The 18405-nt window shown below is 38.2% G+C and overlaps 1 protein-coding gene across 1 annotated transcript in view; it reads right to left on the reverse strand.

Annotated features, from left to right (window-relative positions):
• Window positions 1–18405, reverse strand: part of ADAMTS19 (ADAM metallopeptidase with thrombospondin type 1 motif 19) — a 147387-nt gene that overhangs the window by 111337 nt on the left and 17645 nt on the right. Inside the window, exon 3 of the mRNA XM_063320816.1 lies at window positions 5468–5633. Coding sequence (XP_063176886.1) covers window positions 5468–5633 — 166 coding nt within the window. The remainder of the gene's footprint in view (window positions 1–5467; window positions 5634–18405) is intronic.

Raw genomic sequence — 18405 nt, forward strand, 5'->3', positions numbered from 1 at the left:
GCATCCATGCTTAAAATGGTTGTCTCTCTTTTTCTGTAGACATTTGTTAAAGATTATACATGTGATTTAGTCCATCCCACTACATTTGAGAAGTGCTTACTGATTCCTGTACAAGTGGTGACAATGTAAGACTTACTAACACTGATAAGCATACAAATTTCCTAAAAGAAAAAAAAAGTAGATATTCTCCAGAAATTAATATTGGGTGTTTGATTGCCTAGAAGTAGAAACAACTTGCACATTCATAAGCTATCTAACATTAATTTTCATTTCTCTCATTTTGACCCAAGACACTTGCTTAGCCTTATACATACAGCCAGCCTCTAGCTTTACTTGTGTTTGCTAACTGTGGATCTACAGCCTAGTTTATAAAACATTATGTGTGTTTTCATCACTCTTTTGAGAATAATTTTTAATGAAACTTCAGTGTCGGGATTTGTGCCAAAAACCCCCACACCCTATAAGCTGTACAACTATGACTTACCATACAAGCATCTAATGCTGCAAGAGTAGGCTATAGATCTAAGTTTAAATAGCAAACTCATTTGGGTTAAATAAGATCTCTCATGAGCCATCTGGTCAATCTGCCTTCCTCCTAGGAGCAGTGATTGATTCCAGTGCAGTTTCCAGCAACACAGTTTATTCATTGTTCACTTCTTTGTAAAAAACAGCAGCTAGCGGTTGAAAACTTTAAATTTAATATTAGCATGGCTGTTGAGAGAAGTCTGCTAACACACCTCTCTGAAAGTTTTAGCTAGCGGTGCATTTTTATTCAGAATTGACAGCAAGCAGCCCACATTAAAATACAGCACTGCACTAAACACTAAGGTCACCACAGTCCCATAAACTGTTGAAACCTCTGTCTTTCAGGATTGCAGTGGACCGCACAGCTCTGTAGACAGGCTGGCTGCAAGGGGCAGCGCCCATCATTTGCCAGGCTAACAAAGCAAGGGACAATCTGTTCTTGGCCAGCCAACCTTTCTCAAATTGCTGGCAGAATTCCCCATCGCATGAGATCTCATCTATCTGAAAATTTTAGCTCTTCCCCAAGACCTTTAAGTAAATTGAATTAGTAATTTTGGTACCAGTGGTATTCAAACAACTGCCATGATTACTGCCAGATAAGACGCAAAACAGGCTTTAAGCAAAAACACTTGTTTCTTTACATACTCATAAATAAGTAAAAATTGCAAAGAATTGCTCATTATTGAAGGTACAGTATGTAAGAGATTATAACTGCTATAAAAAAACATAACTACATCAATAATGCCTATGCTAACAAGAAAACAGTCAGATTAACTGAAAAAAAGTTGGGATTAAAGATGCATAAATTCATTTTAAAAACTTAATTACATTGGCAAAATAAAAAATAAATGCTCCAGGAAGGTTCTGTGCAATAAGACTTCTATGTTTTGTGCAGCTACAGAAAATATGAGGATTCCACATCCATTTATTACTTAAACTCAGTTCACTGAACGGAAAGCTAGAAATACTGCAGTACTCCAGCAAGTACATTTGACATTCAATAGGCAATTCAGAGAAAATAACAAGAAGTGTTAACAAAACAACAAAAATTCCCTCCAAAAAAACTGAATGAGATTAAAATCTAGCTGCTGTAAATTCAGGTTGCCTGGGCCAACATTAAGAACAGGCTATGACTACAGGACTCGTGAACACTTAAACTCCTCAGGCACAAGAGCATTCCCTGAGTACATCCACATTGAGGCCCAGCGTACAGAGCAACCACCATCACTCCCCAGGCTTTCTTTACCCAGGGAAAAGAAAATGGGTACCCTAGCCACATGGAAGTTGCAGTATTCTGTCTGGGTAGGGAATATTTAGGAGCTTAGGAAGCCACGAGCTACACCTCCACTGTAGTTTGGATAGGGATTTAAATGTCTTAATGCAGCGCGACAACTTGTTTCTGACACAAGGAATGGAAACAAATAAATCAAGCACCCCACCAGTCTCCATCTACTGCAATCTCATAGATCTAGACCTATGACCAAGACTGTGTGTGCATTTTATTTCAAGATTATTGCATGGGAACAGGCTGTAGAGCAAGAACCAAGATAGCTCTCCCAGCTGACTGCCCAGTCTACATCCCATAAAGTCAAACTTCTGCTTTTCATCCAGTGAAACTAGCAGGCTTTTCCTGCAATATGGCATCACTCTAAGAGGAGAAGCACAATCTGCTTATAAATCAGAACAGTATATTCTTTATCACCAGAACTGAGAAGTACAAGAGGAGGCTTCCAGTCCCTCAGAAGGGACTCAAAATTCAGATCTACTGTATCCTGGATAAGAGCTCTCGCTCACTAGTCTGTGTGAAAAGGGGAAGATTTTATTTTGGTTTTTTTTTTTCCCCAAAGTGCCCCATACCTTTACCATGACTTAGGTTCACTGTACAAACAGCTTCAGCCTGGAACAAGTGCTTCAGATCAGGTAGAAGGAAAAAAGCTTAGCTTTCCAACGTGGCCCTTTGCTCTAATAGCAACTGCTTCCCTCACACTTCATCTGTAATGCACTTGTGAACTGGTTGTTTTGAAAGGATTCTCGGACCATGTGCTAAAGAAAGGTGTGGATTGTGAGGTCTGTTTACGTGCAACTGCCTCACAATGTGTAAATAAATCACACGCACATTCAACAAAAGGATATACACGCACACTCTCAAAAATCTGCTTCTGTTGGTACAATTCGCTCCCTCCCCTAATTAGTAAGGAAAATCCACCCCATTCACAAAAACGACTTCTTTGTTCTCTCCAAACAAGTTTGGCTGTGTAGGATCTTTCAATCCAGCCCACAACAGTAACGGACAACAAACAATACCTTCTTTGATTGCCTCTGTGAGTTCTGCATGAAAAGCTATTATTTCCAATAGCGATCCTTCAACACCTCCAGCACAAACATTCATTCCTTCTAATAATTACAATTCGTCACTGGCAATACACGTTTGCTTGATAGGTAGCCAGTCTTTGAGATCAATTTGGCTCAAAACCAGCAGGATAAATACCTGTCCCAGAGCACCTATTCTGACACACGCGTACTGTAGAAGCAAGACATCCTTTTGTAAGACAAATCCATACCGCTGAGAAGTTGCCATGCTGCTGAGATAATCGTTCTCTGTGTCACACAGCTACAGCTCTACCAAAGGCAGCTGTGCACCACCTCAGAGTATCAGACAGCCCCATATACTCATCTGCTTTTTTTACTGACCTTCTCAGTTTAGGATTTGACTTAAAATTCTCAAATATTGCTGGAAAGGTTTATTTTTGTTGCTTTAACCCACCTTTAAGGCTGTGCCCCTACCATGAATGTTTTGATGATATTAGCCAACTGCATGTCACACCAGCAAATTGTCCCTAGCATAGACAGAGCTTTTACGCATGTAACTTACTGCAACCCCTCTTACTAAAATAACTGTAGCAGCAGAGTGAGGGACTGGTCTTGCTGATACAACAACACCAGTTAGAAACTGCAGACATTTATACCCCCCTGGCAATAAGGTTATGCCGGCAGGTGCTAATCAGTTATGCACAGCTTGAGTTATTTTGAAATTTCAGTCTGGTAGTAGAGATAATGAAACTTATTTCAAGTAAATATTTGAATCTCTGTTGACAGACTATTTGCACCAAGTCAGAGCCTTGGGCATAAGATTATTAGAACAGAAAAAGCTAACTCTCCCATTTTAGAGCATAAGACAAAGTGAAAGGATGACTGGTAATGAACATGACACAAAATATTGTCCTTACAGAAGAGTTTGCATCATTTTCATACACATCATGGTTTGCTATTTATCAGATGCCCCTCTCCCCTTTCCCAGTGCACACTTCACGCATACTTTTAATTTTCTTTTTCTCACTCCCAAATGCATGCAGATGCTCTAACTCACTTATATAAGGAAGAATAACCAGCTTTACTTTACTTTTGCTAATATAGAAAATTTCACTTTTACGTAAGCAGTGGCAATGTAGTACAATGCCTACAAGAGAAATATAGAGCCTGCTGAAGGAAGTCACATGTCATTTACTTAGTCTCTCTTAATAACTACAAAAAGAGCCTTGCTTTGCTAATTCATCTTTGATTTCAACCTGTGGATGGATGCCTAATTACAGAAACAATGCTTGCAAAATGGAAAAAAAAACCCCAACCTATCATATTTATTCTGTAACCATATAAAACAGACAGTGCAATATAAATGCTGAGGGAAAACCACCAGCCACAGAAAAGTTTTGGCTGGAAGGGATTTCCAGAGGGTAGCTAGGCCAGCCTCCTGCTCTAGTCAGGGCAAGCATCAAAGAGAGATCAGCTCTCTCAGAGCTATCTCCATGTCTAGCTATGTTTTTTACATGTCTGAGGGTGCGGACTCCACAGCCTCTCTACGAAAACTCTTCCAGTGCTAAGCATTCTTGCTGAGGTTTTTTTTCCTTATGTCCAATTGAAATTTCCTTGAGTGCAAGTTGTCTTCCATCCTGTCATAGCATACCTCTAAGGAAAGTCTGGCTTAATCTTCTCTGTGCAGCCCCTTAGGCACTGGAATTCCGCAGCTGCATCCTTCCTTTACCTTTCTTTACCTGTTTGAAATAACCCAGTTTCTTCTGCCTCACTCCAAATGTCATACAATCCAGGTCCCTCACCATGTCAGTGAACCTCTGCTATTTCCTTCCACTTTGTCAGTATCTCACTTACACTAGGTTAGGAAACATGAAAAAGCCTATAAACGTGCAGTCATTCCAGTTTATTTCCTGGTGAAAAAATAATTTCTCACAACAACAATAAAAACATCTCCAGCTTATCCTGAGGTCAAAAGACTGAGATGTCCTCTATTCTTTGAAGAATGATGAACCAGGAACACCAGAACATCATCTTTCACAAAAGGCATTTTTCCCCTTTCCATTGAACCTATTAAGTTATCACTATGTGCCAAATTTTTGTTGAAACCCTTCTACATCAACTTCTACCCGCCATTGAGGAAGATGCATTAGGATTGTTTCATACAGTTCTATAAGTGTCAGTCATAGAACAACAACACGCTTATAACCATTATTTCAATTCAGTGTCAGACCCATTTGGAAATTCAAGACTTGTTACTGTCCGAAACTGGGATGAACTGTGCTAATGTTTTAAAACAGAAAATTAAGCACTGCATGCAGTGAGTTATTAAGCAACTACGAAGACAGAGAGGGACAAGAAATAGGTTGTAATTATTAAGGTGAAGTAAAAAAATGACCTGAATATTCCTACTTTCAAATATAATTGGACATTAAGAGGCAGTGTGTATTCCTCAGTGGACATTTCCCTCTTTCAACAACTGGCAGCCTCAGCTTGACACCTCAAAGTCCACCATAAATTACTGCTAGAATACTTGTAGAATAATGCTTTTGTTGGGGGTTGATTTAACTACTATCTACACACCTTAAAAACATGTCTGCTACATTAGATCGTTTCAGTAAGATTTGTATATTACCTGTAACAACACCACAGTACTGATTCTGAGCAGCTGGCTTTTCAGTAATTTTCTCCTCTACGGACCTTTTTCGTCTGTACACCCTGTGTGCATGACCTGTCACAGCCAAAGTGCGATTGAGTGGCTCAATAAATATGAAGTCCTCATTAATCTGTATAAACCCCATCTGCAAAGGAAAACAAAAGGAACACATAAGATAAAAATTTAAGTAAGCATGAAGCTGTGCACAGTCCTGCAGAAGAAAAAGCCCACAAAACTCCATTTAAGAAAACCCTTTTTTTTTAGTAACCTTACCAGCAAAGTGACTACTTTTATGTTTTACAAGCCTTTCTACTGAAGTGAACTAGAATAAATTTCATTTATTTCAACTAAATCTGTGTGGGTGGGTGGCTACATGCCAGTAGCAGATGCACGGTAAAAGATCTGGAATGTTAAAAGTTTGCTCTGGGAGACCCACAGGGTCATTTAAATATGTACAGCATGTACAGAAAAGTCTATACACTAATTTTATTTCTCAGTGTATTGTAACATTTTTAGATAACCATATTTAATGAAATAACAGGAATAATTTAGGGCATAAGAACATATCCTGAACAGATGTGAAGCTGGAAAAGACATTTTTTTATGCTCCTTTTACACTTCTTCAAATTAAAAAAAAAAAGGTATAAAAAAAGTGCAGCAATTCCTCCTTCATTGCCAGCAGCTAAAACAGAAAAACATTCTAATACAGCCATTTGGTTGGTTAGCTTACCCCCCACCCCAACATATTTAGAGATATGTTTTTGGTGATGGTTTCTGTCAGGTTGGTGGTTGGACTAGATGATCTGAAAGGTCCCTTCCAACCTAGGCAATTCTAGGATTATATGATTCTATAAACATATCATAGAGTCATAGAACCATAGGGTTGGAAGGGACCTCTGGAGATATGTAAAAAGCTAACACACCACATGCATATCTAATATTACAAGAGTACAGGCAAAGTTAAAAAAAACCCACACTATAAAATGTATTTATATATAAATACCATGCAAATCTAACTCGGCTCAAATTATTAAGCTGCCAACACACACAAGTTGCTATCAGGACTAAAGCTGGAGAAATCAAGGGTTTGTGGGGGTTCTTCCTCCTAGAAAATGACATCAGCAAGGCCAACAGTTAACTTTCTCATTCTCTAAACTTAAAAACCTATTAAACAGTTTTCCTGCAGAATGAAAACAATCTGGTACTTCCGGCTGAGAGAAGCAAAGAGCTCTTCTGTACGCTTCCATGTAGTATGACAGGAGAGAAACAGAAAAGAATTTTGTTTCTTCTAGAATTATGTAGATGCTATTATCACATTGGATATCCTGCCTGACATATGGATAAATCATCAAAAAGAAATTCCAATCCAAGCAAGAAAACAAAATTAAATTTTATAGGTTGGACAAAATACAATTTCCTTCAAACATAAGTGGGCATTACTTTAAAAAGAAAAAGAAAAACAACACAATCTCTCCACGCAATTCCATAAAATAAATGTGAATACATGTATTTAATTTTTCAATCAGCTACACTAGCTGCAGAATGCTGAACAGATGTTGAAAGGTCATCATTAACATTGTACAGAAACATAAAAGTAGCTGGGTTTGTTTGGCTGCTCCGTTTCCTTTTTTGCACTTACATTTTAGGTCAGTTTATCTTCATCATGAACTTCTAAATGTTACACATCTAGAAGATTAGCTATTTAAGTATTACTAGGGACTATCCGTACGCCTACCAGATACCAATTCCGTGTATCTTGAATAATGTTACTTTTACATAACAATTAACTTTTCTAACATAAACTATAAATGACATTAAATTAAATTTTATTTAAAAGCATAGTTCTCAAATACTAGTAAAATGCATAAACTATTTTTCGTTTGATTTTTATGTCTAAAGCAGAATTTCACTGAGGTATAGGTTATTATTTTTTTAAAATCATTATTTAGCCTATGAAAGATGCTGATAAACTCTGGATATAGAACAGGAATAGCAGCCCATCACGTGGTGCTGCAGGTTTCCCCTGTCCACCTACAAAAACCAAGGCCTTAGTCCACCTTGAACAAAGACTCAGTCATAGCATATTTGTCATATTTCTTCTGTCTTCATTCTCTTTGCTGCAAAATGAAACCAGGGCTTTAAGATGCTGTTCTTCAGATAGCCAACTGGACATACTGAGAAACTGTGCTAGGACCACTGACAGCTTATGTTTTCTTTTAGCTCCTTCCATAAACTGAGGGTTAATCCACTGGTAGAGAACTCTGAAAATTGCCAGTCTCCTGAGTCAGAAGTCAAAGAGCTGAACACTGATGTAAAGTTTACTGACTAAAATTAACCTCAGCTATACATATTCAAATCTGTAATTTTCAGACAAAACAGGATAACCAAATAATCTTTGTGATAATTTTGATTGCTTTTGAAAGAAAGTGACTATTTCTCCATCTCTTTATCGATTTCACAGGTAGAAAGGGGAGATGAAGCCACACCCACTGCAACCATGTCCTTACTTCTTCATAATCATTAGAAGTGGAGTTAAGAAGATCTTCTGCCATTAAACTATACACAGAAATCAGAGAAAATCAAAGCCATGCATTAAAGCACCACTGTTTCAATGTGCTTTCAGATATTGGATGACACGGCCAAATACAGGCTTCAGACAGTTCAAATGGCAAAATCTCCTTGTCATGGAAACGCACAGCAAAACAAGTATTTTAAAAAAAAGTAAAAAAATAATATGCATCTGGGGTAGAACTGCAAGTGAATTCTGAGGAACTGATCCACCTCCCACCAGTTTCATCTGAAAAGCTACCATGGCTCACAGCTGCAACTGAAAAGGCTACCAGGATGGTGGGCTTATCTCATGCAAAGGTAACATAACATGCCATTCTTCCCCCTGCAGTCATGTATCCCTGCATTTTCAAGTTTCTTGCCTGAAATAAAACAAAACTTAAATGTAGCACACGTCCATCTCAGTAGAGCACAAGCCCAGGACAACCTCATTTGGCAAAAAAATCCTCGGACCTCCTAAGTAAGGATGAAATGGGTACTTGCTCTGCATTTTATTTAGTTTATGCAGTAGAGTGAGATCTTAAGTACGAGGCAAAGTTTACCAAATGAGCACGTAAAGCATTACATGGGACTAAGTATGGACACTCTGAAATGGACTCACATCCACAACATGTATTTTAAAGTGGACGCTTGCCCTCATAAATCAGTGCTTTCCACAACATACATCCATATCATATCAAGACTTTTCACTTTCTTAAAAGAAACACAAAAAAGCCATGTTGAAACATCATCCCTGAATAAAAACTAACTTTTTGTCTTACCTAAAATAAAAATAGTTCACATGTGAAATATGCTAATAAACACAAAAAGTAGTCAGATAAGAATTCTTCTGAAATATAAAAGATGGGTTTTTTTCTTACATCCAATTGGAATTATCATAGATGAGGGACAAATAATGAAAAATACCTGAATATTCTGTGTAACTGCATCTGGTAAAAGACTTATAACAGAAACTGCTATGCCATCTTATTTCTAACATCTGCATTAGAACATTCATGCTACCTTTTTCTGCCCAACATTTCTTTCCCAAAAGGACAACAATTTCTTTTTTTCCTATTTGGAGCATATATAAGGATTTGACATTGCCATGTATCCTATGAAAACCTGAAGTCAGTCTACTGTTTCTAATAAAGTTGTATTACCATGAGAAGTTACACAAACACAAAAGAGAGTAAATTTGTGAAGACCACCTATGCATATAGCTACCAGATACTGGGTATAAGACAGAAAATGTCAAGACTGGCAAAGATTTCTTTTAACTCTTATATACGCTTCTTTGCATATCAATTCAAAGTTGTTATCATTTAAAGTTGAAACAATGCAGATTCTGAACATAATATTGTTTCTTGCAGAATTTATATGAATAAAACAGCAAAGAAATGTTAGAAAAATGAGTATGTTTTCCTAAGAACCAGAATTGAGAAGTAATAAAAGAAGAAAATATATTCCTCCTGCTAACATTAGCACAAAAAAAATGGGATGACAGAAGAATATCCACAAGCATGTACTACAGTCAAAGATCAAGTCATTACCATTTTAATATCCCAAAGAAGAGATAGGGCTAAGATAATACTGTGTTGAAAAGGAGATTTTACATACCACAAGACAGTTGTGAAATAGGATTTTGCCAATATGTTGTGCTGTTTTCGCTGAAAAGCAATAATAAATGAAGAAGACACAACACAGACTTCAAAGAAATGTCAGAACATTAAGGCTTTTTTTACTTTTTTAAACAAAGTAGTTTGCCAGCTCCAAGGGATGAGTCTCAGCGGTCTATAATTTATCATTAGTCGCTCATGTAGTAGCAGTTTCTAACCCTGTGGCTTGACATGTCAAAGCAAAATATTTCATTCACTAAACAATTCATCATTTTGGTGGGTTGACCTTGGTCAGCTGCCAGATGCCCACCCAGCCGCTCCCCTACTCCTCCTCCCCAACAGGACAGGGAGAGAAAACGAGATTAAAAAAAACCTCATGGGTCAAGATAAGGACAGGGAGATCACTTAGCTATAACTATCATGGGCAAATAAAACTTGACTTGCAGAAAGTTAAGTTAATTTATTGCCAATCAAAACAGATGTGGGTAATGACAACCAAAGACAAATGAAAACCACACCTTCCCCCTGCACCCTGGGCAGCACAGGTGGGGAACGGGGGGGTATGGTCAGGACATAACACTTTCTGTTGCTCCCTCATCCTCACACTTTATCTGTCCTCTCTCTCCACAGGCTGTAGTCCTTCAGGATAAGCCTGCTCCAGCGTAGGCTCTCCAAGGCCTGCAGTATTCTTCAGGGCACGCACACCTGCTCTGGCCTGGTCCTCCCCACGGAGGACCACATGGTGGACCTGCAGTGGGGATATCTGCTCTGGCGCCTGGAGCACCACCTCCTCCTCCTCTACCATTGGCGTTTGCAGGGATGTTTTCTCTCACTTTTTCTCCCCACTCTTTATACTGCTGAGCAGTGTTTCACCCTTTCATTTTCCCAGGGGCTTTGCCATCGTGGCTGAGGGGCTCAGCTGTGGCCTGCAGCGGGTCCGCTGGGGCCAGCTGGAAGCAGCAGTGGCCAGCACAGGGCAGTCCCTGGTGTCATCCCACAGAGGCCATCCATACAGAGTTACATACCTGTCCCCCTCTTGCAGGTTATTACTACCAGCTGCATGCTTACAGGCGTACCTAATAATGGTGTGTTCCCCTAAACGAGCAGTAGATTCAAAATTTCCTAATTCTAACCCGAAGTGAATTCCCACCATGTTACACCTTTCCTGTTTTCTCACTACTCTTTTGTCTCTTCATCCTATTCCAGAGGCATCTTAAGCTAGATTTCAGTAATAAATGGACATAGACTTCTCATGTCATGATTCTTATTAAAATTTTCCCTGCATTCTACTCTCCACTGTCTCGTGAAGCAGATGCACAGAGCGTGAAAGGACAGGCTGTACGAAACTGTACTTCTCCACACTCCCACCATACTGTCCAAGGCACATAGCAATACTTGTCACAGGAAAAATGCATCCCTATCAGATGTAGAAAATGTACATCTATCACAACCATCAGCACCAAAATATTAAAGTCATCTGCAGTATAAAAATGAAAGGTTTTCTTCAATTCTTGTTGACTAATTCTTGTTTACTACTTCAATACTTACTAGTTTTGGAACACATTCTGGTAATCTTTGTACTATTTGCAAAATGTCCCAGAACTGAAGATTTATTCTGGACTAAAGAGGCAAAATCTTTAATTTGCATATCTGTGTCCCACTCTGAAGAAGGTTTTCCTCTATAATTTTAAAATTTCAGACTAAATTTAGTATCATGATTCTAACAATGCTATCAGGACCTGTTTCCAGCCGAAACACAACAAAAATAAAAGTCTCCAGCTCTTACTAATGCATATAACAAGGCAAGTTCTAACAACTTTTCAAACTGCGTAAATAACAAGGTAAGAACTTCACATATTCTTGTTATTCAAACACACTACAGCTTTCCATCTTTAAGTACCTTCACTGCTGAAGACTGAAGAAACAATCCATAAGTGCCAGCAACTTCTGTCTTCAATTAACTGCATTTCTGGGTTTTGCACAGCGTACACATTGTATTTCTCCTAGAGGTTTTCTCTATCTACCTGCTCACTCCACTCTGCTGCATAGAGGTAGGAGAAGTCACAGCAGTGAGAGAGTCAGTATTATCTGTGTTGACTGGCTTTCAGCTGCTGACATAGCATTCAATCCAATCCTTTCTGGGATTTTTTTTTTAATGGTAGGACTGCACCCTAAGGAAAGACGCATACATGCACAACGCCATATCTTATAGTCCTGTTATACAGAGACTACTGAGTTAAGAGCATGAGTTCAGGTGTTGTCCCCCACACTTAAGATGTGTAGAAACAACTTTTCTGTGGCTTTTAAACTCTTCCAAACTCCTCCGCTTCCAGTCTGTTTTAAGATACATGCTACCTGAATCTCTAGGAAAATCACGTTTTATCAAAACTAGCTGATGTTGCACGTGCAAAAAGAGTTCTTAATTTTTTTAGGTATGAATGAAGTAGAATAGTGAAGCATGCAAAATTGAGATGGGTTTGCATATTCTGACACATTTCAACAGGTGCGATTATTCACATAATCTTACTCAACTGAGCAAGAATCTCTCACGCTGACGGTGGAGAGTGAAGTGTAAGCTTATCATGGAAAGGACACAAATCCAAAGGAATCTCATTTGTTGAAAAGAAAATGAAGGAGATCAATGGATAAAGGAACTAGAGACATCAGGTCCAGCCAGAGGGTCTGTTGTTGTTACCCATCGAATTTCCACTTGCCTATTAATTCACTGCCAGCCAAACCCTAAGATGTTTGGCATTTCCTCCAGATTCCAAATTTCATGTTTCCTAGCCAGAAATACTTCCTTTTTTAGACCTAAGACTTCCTCTATAAACACATCATTAGAAATTAGTGCTGTATTAGGTACAAGCGCTGCTTAAATTGCCAATATGCTACTATTTGCTATGATTTTTAAACTGTCTTCACAGTGCAGGATAATATCTAAACAAAGTACAGCCTGCTTAAGAAATGACCACAAACAATCATTGACTACATCCACAATAAAAACATTTTAATAAGGCTGTGCGTGCAATAAATGATTTTGTAACACAAGTGTGAGATCTATCGTAACATGTTACCAGTTATTTCAGATGTTAGCTTTATTGAATGTAAGTATGTAAAATAGATTTTAGATTTGTGCCTTTACTGTTTGGAAACCACATCTGAAATATTTTCATTTCTCAAGAGATTTTTACAGTGAAGTCTTTCAACAAAAATATGTAAATTGCACCATTTTTTCAGAATCTTGACGTCCTGTTTCTCAAGAAAATTTTCCATCTACCAAATTTGTTCTCACCCTGTTTTGCCAGGCTGGCTGATCATCTGCACCACTCATAAAATTGCCGATGGACAACATTAAGAACACAATCACATCTATATTAAGTATCTATGAACAACTGGACGGGGTCAGAACAAAGGTCCACGCTGTACAGTATCCTCTCTCTGACAGTGTGTAATAGATGACAAGAAAGAACGTATGAGCAGATCAAACATGTGGTTTGTATGCTGACAGCCTACAGCAAACTCCAGTAGAGAACTGGTACCAGTAGCTTCACAGTATGCATAAACTTTAACTGCAGTGGAAACAAAGAGAACAATTCCTCCTCCTCCCATCTGCTTATTTACAAGATTGCAAGTCAAAAAGCACTAATAAAGAGTTATTTGCCATGCAGGAAGGATTCAAGTTCTAGACTATGAAAAAGGCTGACAAGATGCAAAAGTAAAACTAGTTAGCTTTCTTTTATGTATCAAGACCATTATAAAAATATATCAAATTATAATTATAAAAATATTTAAAAAAATACCAAAACCATTAGTAACAATTATGATAAGAAAAATATGGAAAAGAAACTATTAAGATCCTAAGGTACTGAAGGGTGGACAGGGGGTTATTTAACCTTCCATGACTTATAGACTCCACTTTCTTTGACACTTATTTTAAAAAGCATCCTTTTTTTTTCCACTTAATAATGAGTAACATACAAACACTATCCTTGTGAACCGTGCACTGCAAGCACTTCCAGACATTGTTGGTTAAGTCCATTGCGGTCCTTCAGCAGAGCAGAGCTCAAAGAAGCCGAGAGGTTCATAGCTTTGGAAATGATTCAATGTTATGAAATATTTACTAGTAATCTCAAAATCCGTAAAAGGTTGACGGCCTCCTAAATATCACTTGAGAGCTGTGACAAATTTAACATACCTTGGAAACAAGGCAATTGAGACAATATGATATGTAGTCACGTCTTTGAAACTGATAGGACTGTGAAATACCTGTTGATTTTTATCCAAGTTTGAAGACATTCACTAGAACCTCAAGAAAGGCTTCTTTGATACAGCTACATTTTCCCCATTAAACTGAACTTTAACTTGTATCTTACAGACTGAAGTCCCCTTGCACATCTCATTTCTTCCATTCCACTCCACAAACGCCATTCTTACCAATACGCACCACAACCAGAACTGCTCCAAATAAAACCTCCATCCCTAAAACCACCTACAATCTTAACCAGCAATACTTCTTCTTGCCTGACTCCACTGCCAAAGAATGCCTCTCCCCGTGTGGCCAGCTGGACTGCCCATATTTCTTGGAGGTAATGTGAAGCAAAAGAAATAATTTCATAGAATCATAGAATCATTTAGGTTGGAAAAGACCCTTGGGATCATTGAGTCCAACCATCATCTCCACTCTACAAAGTTCTCCCTTACACCATATCCCTTAACAGTACATCTAAACGAGTCTTAAACACATTCAGGGATGGTGACTCCCCCACCTCTTTGGGCAGCCTATTCCAGTGTCTGACCACTCTTTCTGTGAAGAATTTTTTCCTAATGTCCAGCCTAAACCTACCCTGCTGCAGCTTGAACCCATTCCCTCTTGTTCTGTCAATATTTCTATCAATATTCTATCTATATTTCTTCACATAAGGCACTGCCATTCAATTACTTATTGGCATCTTTTCTCTGGGCAAAGCAGAATTTCACAAAATCACACAGAATCACAGAATGGTAGGGGTTGGAAGGGACCTCTGGAGATCATCTAGTCCAACCCCCCTGCCAGAGCAGGGTCACCCAGAGCAGGTTGCACAGGAACGCGTCCAGGCGGGTTTTGAATGTCTCCGGAGACACAGCCTCCACCACCTCTCTGGGCAGCCTCTTCCAGTGCTCTGCCACCCGCAAAGTAAAGAAGTTCCTTCTCATGTTTAGATAGAACTTCCTATGTCCAAGTTTGTGCCTGTTGCCCCTTGTGCTGTCACTGGGCACCACTGAAAGGATTTCCTTATGCTTCAACTGGCATTGTAAGACAATGGATATTCAAGGTACGTTTTAGTCTGGAGGATGTAAATTACATCACTTGTAATCTTACGAGACATTCTCTAAAATGGTAACATGTTGGCAATTTAGTATCCACTTCTGTTTTTTAATACCTTAAGAATATTTATTAATGCTCACATACATAAAACATTTCATGTTTATGAAACCCAACTGGAAACACATGAACTATCACTTGATTTTAAAATCAATTCAGTATAGCTGTACACTCTGAAGATTACCAGGGAACATTGAATAATACCATTTTAAGACTTATCACATTATATATGGCAAAATGCAACAAGATGCAGGTACAACTAATTCCTTGAAGACCTTTACTTTTTCATAAAAATGCTTTGGAAATCTATCAGTACTACTTCAACTTTTCCCTATTCTTTCTGAATTTTGCTTAAAAATTAAAAGTTCCAACTCACAGCTCCATTAGAAACCATGTATATTTTATTATATGTGCAGTTAAGTCATAACTTGAAAAAAAAAAAAATCCAGGATAGCAAATACTGCAGCACTGCCAAAATAAAGTTCCAACAGCAACATTAACTTTTGCTCAAACTGACATTCTATATTTTTAGCTCTGCAACATGAATGCTATGTTAACTTTTTTAAAAAACTTTACTTAGATAGAATAGTCTTTCAAGTAAAAACAGAATTCATCTCATTGTGGAGAAAGCTCTTCCTGCCAGACCTAGAAAAGAAAACTTTCTATCTGGCCTATACAGGATTCTGTATCTTTCAGTTTCCAACTTACTGAAGAGTGGTGGAGCAGCGGCAAATTTACTTGGTGGTAAGAATATCTCTCCAGCAACATACTGTTTCATAGCCATGCTCCAAACTCACTGCCTACAATCTTCCCTCCCACGATAGTTTCAGGTTCTGAATGTTAGTGATTCAGTTGTTAGTGACGTGCCACCTATCTTGTTGAAAGACTTGGGTTCTTCCAATGGCATTTGGCTGAAACATAGCTAAGCTAAGAAAAGGTACTTGAGTTTCAACTGGGAAGCTGGTGACAGGCTGTATTCTCTGCAAGAATCCCACAGCCCTGCAAAAACCTACTCACTTGAATGAGAAGCTCACATTTCTCTTCCATAGATAAAAACCTGAGATTACAAGGTAAACCTCTAAGATTAAACGTGTATCTCTAAGCTGCAGACTGCACTTCTAAGATACAAAAAAAAAAAAAAAGCAACACAGGCTTATTTATACATTGGTCATTTACAGAGTATAAATACTCTAAGTTACACAGCTAGCTTTGCACATTTGGGATGTATTTTTAATTTATGCAAAAGGCATCTGCAGAAATGTCTCAGTTCCGTTCAATGTATTCTTTGTGACGGACTTGGATTTTATTGGAAGTTGTACAAAAATAATTCAGTATAATTTGTATCATTAGGCTACAAAGTCCACGCCTTATAATGATCAGTAGTCACACCTCCAGGATAAAGACTCACAAGTCAGAATTTTTGTAGGGCACTTTAGGAAATTCTCATGTCAAGCTGTATCCTGTCTGCACAGCTGCAATACGATGCCTTTAAAGGTAGAGGATGCATTTTGCACACCTATCAGAAGGTGATAAAACAACAAAAACAGATAGTATGAAATTAATGTAAGGGTAGATAGTTCAAACTGTGATTTTTCCAAGCAGTTCAGAAAAGCTTTTCAATGCTTATAGGTAAACTTCTCATAAATAACACTAAGCTTTAAACTGTTTCAATTAATTCCAGCTTTAAAGAAAGGAAGGAAAAAGCTGTAAAGGCACATGTATCAACAAAGGTCTATGTCAAAAACCTATCTGTATCACTACAAAGTTATAATTTCCTTATCCATGTTTCGCAGCTGTTCCGTGTTTCAGCGTTGTCGCTTTCATCATAGGTCCCATGGTATCTGGGTTTACTATAAAAGTTCTCATATCTTTTGTTTTCTTCTGTCTTGTGGAGTTTTCTAAATCCACAACAATCCATGCCAAAGACGAAAAGCTGAAGTATTCCCCATGATACAATATGTGATTGTCATAATAAATGTGTAATAATGATATCATATTTATATTTCATGGACTTTATACCAAATGGGCTTTAGCCTACATGATGTATGGTTACGACTCTTTTTAATGAAGATATTACCTAAAAGGGTGTGTTATGCATTGGTACACAATTTGCAAGGGTGAACGCAAGGGTACGAACCCCTTTTTTTATTAAAGACAAATTTCAGAGCACGTACAAACTCTCTAGTTTCAGCACAGTATATTCATTTTCATCATCACCATCTTAAAGAGATACTGTTTAAAAAAATCTGTAATTTTTGAAGAATAACATTAAAACGCTAAAGTAGTTACTACCTTTGCTTCTCTTGCCATTTTATAGTGTTCTGCAACGACTATACCCACACAGAAACACACTCCTCACTCTGAAAAATCCACATAGATGCAGGAGAATAATTATGTTATTACACAGCAGCAACCACTATGCTACTCACTATTAAAGAGGTGTTCACTACACACAAAATTAACTTGCAAATAATATATGTAAAATTTATCAATTCTAATCACTCTCATTTAAGTTCCTTTTTTAGACAAAATTACAAAATGGGATTTCCTAAACTTGTGACGGTGCTTTAAAATCAGATGTTCAGTCATTGCGATCAGCAGTGAAACTCATGAATCTGACACAAGTCCCTCCAAGTGCCACAGCTTTCTGTGCAATGTTACAGGCTGGTCATCAGGTTCAAGGGACCACCTCTTCACATGCCAACTACTCTCTGTTTTTCTTATTAGAAATATCAACTGACTATATACTCCTGCAACAATACTGCCACGTCACTCATGGAGTCCACTTGTTCAGCTTGTGCCACTGTTCACAGAAAACTCTGTACATTTTCAACTACTGCACACTTGCCCTTTGGTCTCCAGAAGAACTCAGTAGAACTGATAAACCAGTTGTGAAATCCTGAAATTCTGTGTTTATTGTGAATTTAACACTAAAGCAAAGTCAACACCCCATGTGCTGCTTCCGATCTTACCTCCTGTTCATACAAAGCATCCAAGCTGGGTTCTAGAACTGGCCAGGAGCTTTCCAGGAAAGAGGGGGGTTCCTTCAAAAACACTGACTTATCAAAAAGAACATGCTCTTTATCATCTGAAGCACTGCCTTCTCTCCATATTAATGGAGACAAGTCACACTGAAAACAAGGCAAAATTTACTGGAACCCTGCCTCTCACACTGCCAGCTAAATTTGTGAGAGTGGGACTTCAGAACAATCACACCAAGTTACACCAAAGGTAGATCTTCCATTGAAAGGCAGCCAGCTTCACATGGGGAATGAAGTCTTTAAGAAGTGGGAAAGCACACAACAAGTCACACACATGATAGGATCATTAGCAGTAACAGAATTCCTACCATTTGTTATTTCCAATTTGTTGCTTTAAGGTCATTGTTA

The sequence above is a fragment of the Chroicocephalus ridibundus genome, chromosome Z (genome assembly GCF_963924245.1).
Source record: "Chroicocephalus ridibundus chromosome Z, bChrRid1.1, whole genome shotgun sequence".
Lineage (NCBI taxonomy): Eukaryota > Metazoa > Chordata > Aves > Charadriiformes > Laridae > Chroicocephalus > Chroicocephalus ridibundus.